Here is an 11,604-nt window from a genome sequence, read left to right on the forward strand (position 1 = left end):
GCTTATCACCAACTTTTGCTATTCTGAATCATGCTGCTGGTATACGTCCAGGAGTAGTGTTGCCATCTGTGAGGAGGAGCACCTGGTGGCCTCAGTCGGTTATGAATCCAGCATTGGCTCAGGTCATGATCTCATGGTTCATGACTTTGAGCCCTGTGTTTCTCCCTGTGCTGACAGCTCAGAGCCTGGAGCCTGATTCCGATTCTGTGTGTTTCTCTCTTTGCTCCACTCCCCAGCTCATGCCCTCTCTCTCTCTCTCTCAAAAATTATTGACAACATTTTACTGCTTCAGATTCTTGGTCTCCCTCTCTCCGCACCTCTAAAATTCTCATGTTCTGTCAGTCTCTCTCAAAAACAAACATTTAAAAAATAATAAAGAATAAAAACTTTTTTTTAATTTTAAGAAAGTAAATACCAGGAGAAACAACTGGATGAAAAGGTCTGGTATTTGGAGTGTTAATACTGGATAGAAATTTGTAAAAGGAAGACTAAATGGTGATGTGTGCCCCTGGTCACTGAGGCCAAAGGTATTACTGTTGCTTTTCAATTAGGTAACGGCTTCCTTGAATCCTTGTACGGACATTGAGTGGCCCCTCCTGGGAGGAAATAAATTTCTATCCAGCTCAACACCAGAATCCTGGGACTGCTAATGGAAACCCTTGACTTAGCCTTGCTTCATGTGGCCCTGCCTGGTCTGCTTTTACGTTTTCAGTGCTTTGTGATTATAAGGACTTTACTAACAGCGTCCTTCATTGTTTCCTTTCACTTAATTTTTAAAAAAAGAAATCTATGAGAGCAGCATCTCCCAAACATTTGAAACCACACAGACTTGGAGGATAAATGACTCACAATTCAGAGCACAATGTGGGTGGGCTTTGAGAGGACATCACTTAAAAACATGAAAAAGCATGAAAAAGTAACTTCTCCTCTGCCCTGTTAAAAATGCATCACAATAGGTAAAGTATCTACCAAGCAGACCCTATTTTGCATCAGTCAGAACAAAGCAGAATGAAATGTGTGATTGGGGTTCAGCCTTCCAGCTCCCCCTGTGTGTGAGTCGCATATCATTTCCTGCAGAGTGAGAGCCATTCCCTATTTAAAGGCAGCTGAGGGAAGCCCATCAGAAAGACAAAGCAGGCTTCATCCTAGCAGAGGGGAGAGGAGACTGAAGGAAGACACTGCTTACCTCCACTGTTGAGAGTCATGCCAGGCTTGGGCCGATACTGAGGCTTCAGCATGGGGTTGTTACCTATGGGGAAAATCACAGTGCAAATTAGTAGAGAAAAGTAGCATTCTGATAGCCGCAGCTGTGAGACACAAGAATCAACATGGCGATAGACGCCCTATGTCATGCACACTTGCTGCCCATGGAGTCAGAGATGACCAAGGACCCACGGAATATCCCTGAGTCTCTAGATGTAAAAATCTCAAAACCAGAGTTTAAAGGAAAACCGGAGCTGGGTAGATGCACACACACACACACACACACACACACACACACACACATAAACACAGAAAACCAAACACCCATCCATGCTTCCGTTTCTCCACCCACCCATACATCCATACCTCTAACCATCCATCCATCTATCCAACCATCCATGCACCCCTCAATCCATCTATCCAGTTCCATCCATCCATCCATCCATCCATCCATCCATCCATCCATCCATCTATCCATCCATCCATCCAACCATCCATCCATCCATCCATCCATCCATCCATCCATCCATCCATCTATCCATCCATCCATCCATTCCTCCATCCATACATCCAACCATCCATCCCTCCATTACTCCATTGATACATCACTTCATCCATTCAACCATCCATCCATCCACCCGCTCATCCCTCTATCCTTCCATGGACATTACCTTATCACCAACTTTTTGCTGTTGTGAATCATGCTGCTGGTCTACACCTAAGAGTGGTATTGCCTTCTGTAGGGAGGAGAGCCTGGGGACCTCAGTCACTTAAGCGTCCAACGTCGGCTCAGGTCATGACCTCATAGTTCGTGGCTTTGAGCCCCGTGTTGGTCTCTGTGCCGACAGCTCAGAGCCTGGAGCCTGCTTCCCATTCTGTTTGTCCTTCTCTTTGCTCCCATCTCCATGCTCATACATTTTACTGCTTCAGATTCTTGGTCCCCCTCTCTGTGCACCTCTCATCTGCTCATGTGCTCTCAAAAAATACATTTAAAAAGTAATAAAGAATAAACATGTTTCTAAAAAATTTTAAGAAAGTAAATTCCAGGAGGAACAATTGGAAGAAAAGGTCTTGCAATTGGAGTGTTAATACAGGATAGAAATGTTTAAGAGAAGGGTAAATGGTCTTGTGCGCTCCTGGTCACAGAGGCCAGTGGTATTACTGTTGCTTTTCTCTTAGGTGATGGCTTACTTGGACCCTGGTCCAGACTTTTGAGTGGCCCCTCCTGGGAGGAGATAAATTTCTATCCAGCTCAACACCAGAACGTTGGGACTGCTTCTGCAAACCATTGATTAGCCTTACTTCATGTGGCCCTGCCTGGTCTGCTTTTAGGTTTTTAGAGCTTTGTGATGGCTAAGGACTTTACCAATGTTGTCCTTCATTGTTTCTTTTCACTTAATTTTTTTTAAGAAACGTATGGGAGCACCATCTCTCAAGCATTTGAAACCATGCAGACATGGAAGGTAAATGAGATATAATTCAGAGCACAACGCAGGTGGATTTTTGAGGGGACGTCAGTTGGAAACATGCAAATGTGAAAAAGTAACTTGTCCTCTGTCCTGTTAAAAATGCATCACGATAAGATAAAGTATCTGCCAAGCAGACCCTATTTTGCTTCAGTCAGAGCAAAGCACAATGCAATGTGTGATTGGGGTTTAGCCTTCCAGCTCCCCTGCTTGGGAGTCCGACCTGGTTCCTGCAGCGTGGGAACCCTTCCCTATTTCAAAGGCAGCTGAGGAAAGCCCGCCTGGAAGACAAGGCAGCCTCCATCCAAGCAGGGGAACAGGAGCCCGGAGGAGGTCACTGCTTACCTCCACTGTTGACAGCTATGCCTGGCTTGGGCAGATTCTGGGGCCTCAGCACGGGGTTGTTACCTGCGGAGGAAATGACAGTGCAAATTAGTAGAGAAAAGTAGCATTCTGATAGCCGTAGCCTGTGAAACACAAGAATCAACATGGCGAAGATGCCCTATGTCACTCACACCTGCTGCCCATGGTGTTATAGATGATCCAGAACCACTGGAAAATCCCTGAGTCTCTAGATATGAAAATCTCAAAACCAGAGTTAAAATAAAAAAAAAACCAGGTGGGCCCATGCACCACACACACACACACACACACAGAATACACAAACACACAAACCCAAACACCCACATATCCATCCATTGTTTCACCCACCTATCCATAGATTCAACCATCCATCCATCCAAACACCAGTCCATCCATCCATCCATCCATCCATCCATCCATCCATCCATCCATCCTTCCAACTATCCATCTTTCTGTCCATCTACCCTTCCATCCATCCATCTATCCACCCATCCATCCAACCTTCCATCAGTCCATCCATCCATTCAACTATCCATCCATCCAACCCTCCATCCACCCATCGACCCATCCACCCATCCATCCTTCCATCCATCCACCCATCCATCCTTCCTTCCTTCCATCCATTCATCCATTAATCTATCAACTCAAACATCCAACACCCATTCAACCATACACCTATCCAACCATTGATTCCATCTATCCATCAATCCTCCATTCATCCATCCATCGATCCATCCATCCATCCACCCACCCTGCCCTCCCTTATTCCATGGACATTAGCTTATCTCAACTTTTTGCTATCGTGAGTCCTGCCGCTGGTTTATCCCTAGAAGTGGTATTGCCTTTTGTGTGGACGAGCACTTGGAGGGCTCAGTCAGTTAAGCATCCAACTTTGGCTTCGGTCATGATCTCATCGTTTGGGGCTTGAGCACAATGTTGGTCTCTCTGCTGACAGCTCAGAGCCTGGAGCCTACTTCCGATTCTCTGTGTCCCTCTCTTTGCTCCCCTCCCCAGCTCACGCCCTCTCGATCTCTCAAAAATTAACGAACACATTTTACTTCTTCAGATTCTTGGTCTCCCTCTCTCTGTGCCTCTCACCTGCTTAAGTTCATTTGGCCCCTCTCAAAAATAAACATTTAAAAAATATTTTTAAAAAGCATTAAAAAATTTCAAGAAATTAAATTCCAAGAGGGACAAGTCAGAGGAATGGGTCTTACACTTGGAGTGTTAATACTGGAAAGAAATTTTTAAAGGCAGAGTAAATGGTGATGTGCGCCCGTGTTCACCAAGGCGAAGTGTACTACTGTTGCTTTTCCATTTGGTAAAGACTTCCTTGGTCCCGTGTCCGGACATGGAGTGGTCCCTCATGAGAGGAGATGAATTTCTATCCAGCTCAGTGCCAGAATGCTGGGACAGCTTCTGGAAACCCTTGACTTAGCCCTGCTTCATGGGGCCCTGTCTGGTCTGCTTTTAGGTTTTCAGTGCTTTGTGATTATAAGGACTTTGTCAACATTGTTCTTCATTGTTTCCTTTCACGTAATTCTTTTTATTTGTTTTTTTTTAATTTTTAAAATGTTTTTATTTATTTTTGAGAGACAGAGAGAGCGTGAGCAGGGGAGGGTCAGAGAGAGAGGGAGACACAGAATCTGAAGCAGGCTCCAGGCTCTGAGCTAGTTGTCAGCACAGAGCCTGACCCGGGGCTCGAACCCATGAACTGTGAGATCATGACCTGAGCCGAAGCCGGACGCTTAACCGACTGAGCCACCCAGGCGCCCCGCACATAATTCTTTTTAACAAAATCTATGGGGGCAGCGTCTCCCAAGCATTTGAAACCACGCAGATGTGCAGGATAAACGGCAGACATTTCAGAGCACAACGCAGATGGGGTTTTGAGGGGACATCACTTGGAAACATAAAACACGTGAGAAAGGAAATTGTCCTCTCTCCTGTTAAAAATCCATCACAATACGGTAAAGTATGTGCCAAGCAGACCCTAATTTGCATTAGTGATTGCAAAGAGGAATGAAATGCGTGATGTGGGTTCAATCTTCCAGCTCCCCCTGCTCGGGAGTCCGACCTGGTTTCCTTGTAGGGAGAGACGTTCCCTGTTTCTAAGGCGGCTGAGGAAAGCCCGCTGGGAAGACAAACCAGGCTCCATTCAATTAGGGTAGAGAGGAGCCTGAAGGAGGATACTGCTTACCTCCACTGTTGACCACCATGCCAGGCCTGGGTGGACGGGGCAGGTTCCGCTGGGGGAGTTTTCCTGAGGGGAAAATGACAGTGCACATTTAGCAGAGAAAAATAACCTTCTAGAGGCAGCAGAGAGTCAATACAGCGATAGAGGCCCTATGACACTCATCATAGATGATCATGGACCAGTGGAACGTCCCTGAGCCTCTAGATGTAAAATCTCAAACCTGAAATTAAAGGAAAACTCAATGTGTACACCTGCCCCCACACACATACACTCAGACACACACACACACACACACACACAAACTCATCACCCTCCTTTCCATCCATTCTACTACCCACAAATCCATACATCCAACTGTCCATCCATCCACCATCCATCCTTCCTTCCATCCATCCAATCTTCCATCTATCCATCCAACTATCCATCCATCCATCCAACATTACACCCGTCCAAGTAACCATCCGTCCATCCATGCATCCCTCCACCCATCCATATATCCAACCAAACAACTATCCATCCAACTATATCCATCCAATCATTCATCCACCCATCCACCTAAGGATCCATCCATCATCCATCCATTCATCCACCCATCCATCCACCCATACAACCATCTGCCCATCCAACTAATCATCCATCCATTGATCCACTGATCTATCAATCCACCCGTCCATCCATCCATCCATGCATCTATCCATTCATCATTCCAACCATCTTGCATCTATCCAACCAAGCTTCCATCCATCTACCCAACCAAGCACTCATCCATCCAATCATCCACCCATCCATCCATTCACCAACCTATTCATCCATCTATCCATGCATCCATCCATCCATCCATCCATCCATCCATCCATCCATCCATCCCTCTACCCATCCATATATCCAACCAAACAACTATCCATCCAACTATATTCGTCCATCCAACCATCCACCCATCCACCCATCCACCCATCCAACTAACAATCCATCCATCATCCATCCATGCATCTAACCATCCATCCATCCATCCAACCATCTAAGGATCTATCCAACCAAGCATACATCCATGTATCCATCCATCCATCCATTCATCCATCCATGCAACCATCCATCCAAGCACCCATCCGTCTATCCAACCCAGCACTCATCCATCCATCCATCCCTCCCTCCATCCATCCATCCATTCATCCACCCATACAACTAACCATCCATCCATTGATCCATTGATCTGTCGATCCACCCGTCCATCCATCCATACATGCATCTATCCATTCATCCATTCAACCGTCTTGCATCTATCCAACCAAGCATCCATCCACCCATCCATCCATCCATCCATCCATCCATCCATCCATCCATCCAAGCTTCCATCCATCTACCCAACCAAGAACTCATCCATGCAATCATCCACCCATCCATCCATTCACCAACCCATTCATCCATCCATCCATGCATCCATGCATCCACCCATCCATCCATCCATCCATCCATCCATCCATCCATCCATCCATCCATCCATCCAAATATCCGTCCACCAATCTATCTGTGCATCCGTCCATCCAACTATCCATCCATCCATCCACTTATTCTTCCAACTATCCACCCAACCATCCATCCATCCATCCATCCATCCATCCATCCATCCATCCACCACCACCCATCCCTCATCCCTCCACGAACATTAGGTACTGCCACCTTCTTGCTATTGTGATCATGGTGCTGCGAACGTGTGTGTCCACATTTGCTGGACCCTCGTTTTCAGCTCCTGCTAGTCTACACATAGGAGTCTTATTTCTGGATTCCACGGAAGTTCAGTTTTTACCTATTTGGTTTGAGGCCACAGTGTTTTCCACAACAGTCTCACCATCTTCCGTTCCCACCAGCACATGCACGGGGTCGAGAGAGTGGGGGCTCTGATTTCTCCACACCCACACCCCACTTGTCATTTTGCATATTTTGATTCTAATTCTCCTGGTAGGGATGTGGTGATGCCTCCCTGGGACTTTGATTTGCACTTCCCCAAAGACTGCTTGGTCTTGCCCACCTGCACCCACTTTGTGTCCTCAGCAGCGCCCCATAAACAGTGAGACTCCCAGGTGCAGGGTCGCTCCTGGCCGGCCTCATGGCCACTCACCCGAGTTTGGTTTCTTGGGTTCTGTGAACAAAGAGAGAAAAGAAATTGAATGAACATCAAGGATTTATCCACAGCTCAAAGAATCATTCACCTCCTAAGAGAAACTGAAAATCTCAAGGCTTTGAATATTTTTTTAAGTAGTTTATTGTCAAATTAGTTTCCATTGTTTTAAGTAGTATCAAGGTGCTGAATGTTATGTGCTTCTGACACAATTTCCAATTTGTACTTAGGAGGGGAAAAAATAAAGGAAAAAGAAAAAAATGCGGTTACAACCCATATTTACCAGTCTTTCCTGAGAGCCGTGTAGGGTTGAGGGGTGAGGAGTAAATTCAGTGAGGGGGTCAGCCTGGCTCACTAGAACGTAAGGTAGAGCCTGGACCTTGCAGAGGTGAAGGGGTGTTTTGCAGAAGTGCAGAAAGCTCACGTTAGCAGGGAGCATAGGGCAAGAGAACTCACCCCTGTGCCCCGAATATCTGGCCAGCAGGGGCAGTAGAGTCCCAGGTAAATACAGAGAGATGCTTCTTGCTTCCAGAACCATGCTTCTCCCTCTTTCTTTCATGCACATGTTTCTCCTTTCAAGAAACATTCACCGAGTGCCCACGGGGACGGGGACACAGCCTGTTCCCCAAGCGATCGCAATAATTCGAGGCCAGCATGCTTGGACTTGGGGGAGGCATTGCTCATAGTCTGGGTGAGGCTGTGCGAGGGGTCCAATGGGGGCTGCAGGAGCTCAGAGGACTGGAGACGGACACCAGTGAGGGAGCACTGAGCTCCCTGCATGCACAGTGCCCACCACGTCCTTGAAAGCCGTGTCTGCACTCAGCACCACATCCCTGCAGCCTGTCGGGCCCCACAGTTAGTTTTTTTCTGCTGCTTGGACTGTCATTTCACACCTGCTCCCTGGTGGTTTGTATTTGCAAGAGCCTCCGTTCTTGGGGAAGATCATAGACAAATGCTTTTGTATTAAGAGGACTTTGTCTTTGCCTTTGTTTTTTTAAGTTATTTTCCTTTTCAGAGAAAACTGACCCAGATCTGCAGCCCCAGAAGGCGCATACCCAGCCCTCTGGCAGTAACGCAGTGGAGCCCAGCTCGGGCTGGCCAAGACGCCAGCGTGGGGGTCTCTGCAATCACGTGCGCCTTCCCACTGGGAGGGTTTGCAGCCCTGTGCATGGAGGTGCCTGCAAACCCGCTGGGGAGACAGCCAGACCCCAGAACCAAGGCCCCAGAGAAATACGGTCACTCACTGAGGTCATCGAGAGCGTTGGCCAAATCGAAGTCACGTTGACCTGTGGAGACAGAGATGTGAGTTGCAGGGAAAGGAGACATGGAGGGTGCTGGCTCCTGGCTGCTCCCCTCTCTGCACCATCTGCACACTCGCCTGGCCACACGGGGGTCTCAGGGCAACGGGCCACCCACAGTGAGTTCTGCAGAGGGTCGACATGTTTGTCAAAAGACTATGTGCTCTTTCCCGTCACTCAATGCCTCTTGACGCAGCACACATCGTAACAAAGATTATTGTCTGGTTGCTGTGTGAACGGAGGAAGAAATCCTTCTGGGATTTCTCCTGCCTCCAGCAGCCCAGCAGAACCAACACAGGAATGTTCCAGAAACCACGGAAGGATCCAGGCATTCCGCAAAGTCTGCTGGGTGTCAGCGATGGGACAATGAGTCCCAGGAGCCCAGGGCTCTGCAAAGGGGAACAAGAATGCGACCAGCCCTGCAGGGAGGGGACAGGCTGCTTCAGGGACCAAAAACAGGTGCCCCTGTGAGCACTCCTGGAGGGCTTCCCAGAGGCGGTGGCCCGTGAGCTATTTGGAAGGAGCTGCTTTACACACGAGAAGGAAACACCCGATATTTACCCGGCAACACTGAACACACAAGACACACTGCCTCACGTAAAGGGAGAGAAACGACCACGTTTCAGGGGCCGAAGGGGACACAAAGGCAGTGAGCATGGCCTTTTCCTCCTCTTTAACCCTGAGGCTCCCCTCCCCCCTCCCTAGGGAGCCTTACCTTCACGTTGCATCTCCTTCTTTGCAAACTGGGATCTGAGGCTTTCCAGGGGGCCCGCCTGGTCCTCCCATTGCACGAATTTGGAAAGAAACCCCCTCCTCCCCGAGGAGCCGGCCTCACCCCTGCTTTCTAGCTCAGGAAACGCTTTGGGGAAATGTGTGCCAAGAATTGCGGGTCATTTCCCTTCCCTCTTGGACAGACAGAAGCTGAACTCAGCCCGGCCCCTGGGTCCTGAAGCTCTCCACCACTGTCCCCTACCCGTTCCCAAACAGTGCAGATCAGGCCACCCTCCCCGTGCCCCGTGTGTCCCTCATCTAAACAGGAGAAAATCGCTGAAAATAGCTGAGGACGCGGGGCTGTCCCCAGGTCATCCCCTGCCTGAGAAGATGTGCTCCTGCCCACGCTCGTCCCTTTGCTGCTTCCTAATCACGCCAGCGAGGTGACAGGGCCTTTCAGATTCCAGTCACGTTGTGGCTCCTCTTTTCGGGAAGAGCTTTTCCTAAAACAGCTTCAGGATGTCTCATTGGCCAATCACACAGTCCCCAGTTTCAGGCTCACACTAGGCTGGCGTGTTCCCGGCTTGTGCAACCACCATGTCTGTTTCCAGAACATTCTACAGCTTGCAAACGAGACCACGACCAGCCCCTCTGCACCACTGCCTCTATATGTTTCCAGAAGATTCCACTGTCTGCAAAGCACTCCCAGGAGCATAGTCCCTCTGCACCATCACCTCTGTTTCTAGAACATTCTACCGTTTGCAAAAGGCGGGGGGGGGGGGGGGGGGCGCAGAATCTGCTTTTCCAGGGCCCTGAGGGGGCGTGGGCGGTGCACAGTCCCGCCCCCTCCCCTCCAGCCCCGGAATGCCCGAAGGCACACCAATAGCCTCTAGCACTCCCTACGCCCTGCCCAGGATGGTGTCATTGCTTTGCAATGTCTCCAGCGCCCAGGAACCTCGACCAACCTGACCTCGTCCCAGGGAAGTGGAGGGGTTGTGTTAAGTGCCCCCCGGAGTGTCCTAGATGCCTATCCCCAGCCCGGGGCTCCATGTGCTGGGTGTGGGACCGCCCACAGCCGCCTCTGCTCCCCCGGGGCTGGGCGCGCCCTCCCCAGGCTCCACTCTGTCCCTGGTTGGCCTCGTCCACAGACCCCCGCTCTCCTCCCCGCAGAAAACTACTGTGGGGCTTGAGCGGGTTTGGAGGAGCGTGTCGTGTCCTGTGAGCAAACGCGGAGAGGCAGCCGTCACCCCCAGGACACTCCCAACCTGAGTCCTACTGGGCTTTTCATGCCCGCAGGAGACAGTGCAGTTCTGCAGCGTGCCCAGCACAGGTGTGGCTGCAACACCAGGAAGGAGGCAGCGCCTAAAAAGGCTGCGGCCTCGCAGGGGAGGGTGCACCCAGACCAGGAGCCACAGGGAGCTCATGCACCGGACTCACCCTCCCGCAACCGCTGCACCCACTGTCCTTCCCCCAACCCTGCACGGGACCTCCCCTCCCTTGTAAGGACAGGTCTGAATCAAACTGACTCTGACCTTGGAGGCCTAAGTGTCAGCTTCTCCGACAACCCTTGTGACACCCAATCAGGAAAGACCAGCTGACACCTTTAACATTCCTGGGGGCGGGCCTAAAGATGGAGGCTAAGACTAGTCACGCCCTACCTGAGGGTCCCGGGTCCACTCTGTAATTGGTTAAAGTTACTGTCAATGATGTGATGCTATGTTGATTGGACCCCTGTACCTGGGTCCCCATTTCCTGTAACTCCCCCTTCCCCAACGCATAAAAGGCCCTGCCCCGGGGCTCGCTCCCCGTGGATCCAGTGTGGTGTGGAAGTCTGTGAGCCCGGGTGTAGGCTGGCCGGGCCTAAACTCGTACTAAAGCGCTTTGCTTTTGCATGCGTGCTTCGGCCTCCCTGGCGGTCTCTGGTTTTGGGGGGCGATATTAAAATCTGGGTACAACACCTCAACTGCTGCACCCAACCTCCCCTCCACCACCCCCTGCATCTAACCTCCCCTCCTCCAACCACTGCACCCACCCTCCCCCCCAACTGCTGCACAGGACCTCCCCTCCCCCAACCCCAGCACCGGACCTCCCAACCCCCAACCTATACTCCCACCTCCCCTCCCCTCTCCAAACCGCTGGACCCAAACTCCCCTCCCCCAGTCACTGCACACGGAGTTCCCTCCCCTCCCCCAACCACTGCAAGAAACCTCCCAACCCCCAACTACATCACTGGACCTTCCCTCTTCTCCC

General features: G+C 50.2%; 1 protein-coding gene across 1 annotated transcript in view; it reads right to left on the reverse strand.

Annotated features, from left to right (window-relative positions):
- LOC115283781 (translation initiation factor IF-2-like) overlaps positions 1 to 11,604 on the reverse strand; it is a 27,081-nt gene that overhangs the window by 15,156 nt on the left and 321 nt on the right. Inside the window, exons 2-6 of the mRNA XM_029930162.1 lie at positions 8,590 to 8,631; positions 7,346 to 7,366; positions 5,233 to 5,295; positions 3,015 to 3,077; positions 1,187 to 1,249 (exon numbers count right to left, since the gene is read on the reverse strand). Of these exons, the coding sequence (XP_029786022.1) occupies positions 1,187 to 1,249; positions 3,015 to 3,077; positions 5,233 to 5,251 (145 nt within the window). The 5' untranslated portion in view covers positions 5,252 to 5,295; positions 7,346 to 7,366; positions 8,590 to 8,631. The remainder of the gene's footprint in view (positions 1 to 1,186; positions 1,250 to 3,014; positions 3,078 to 5,232; positions 5,296 to 7,345; positions 7,367 to 8,589; positions 8,632 to 11,604) is intronic.

The sequence above is a fragment of the Suricata suricatta genome, chromosome X, assembly GCF_006229205.1.
Source record: "Suricata suricatta isolate VVHF042 chromosome X, meerkat_22Aug2017_6uvM2_HiC, whole genome shotgun sequence".
Lineage (NCBI taxonomy): Eukaryota > Metazoa > Chordata > Mammalia > Carnivora > Herpestidae > Suricata > Suricata suricatta.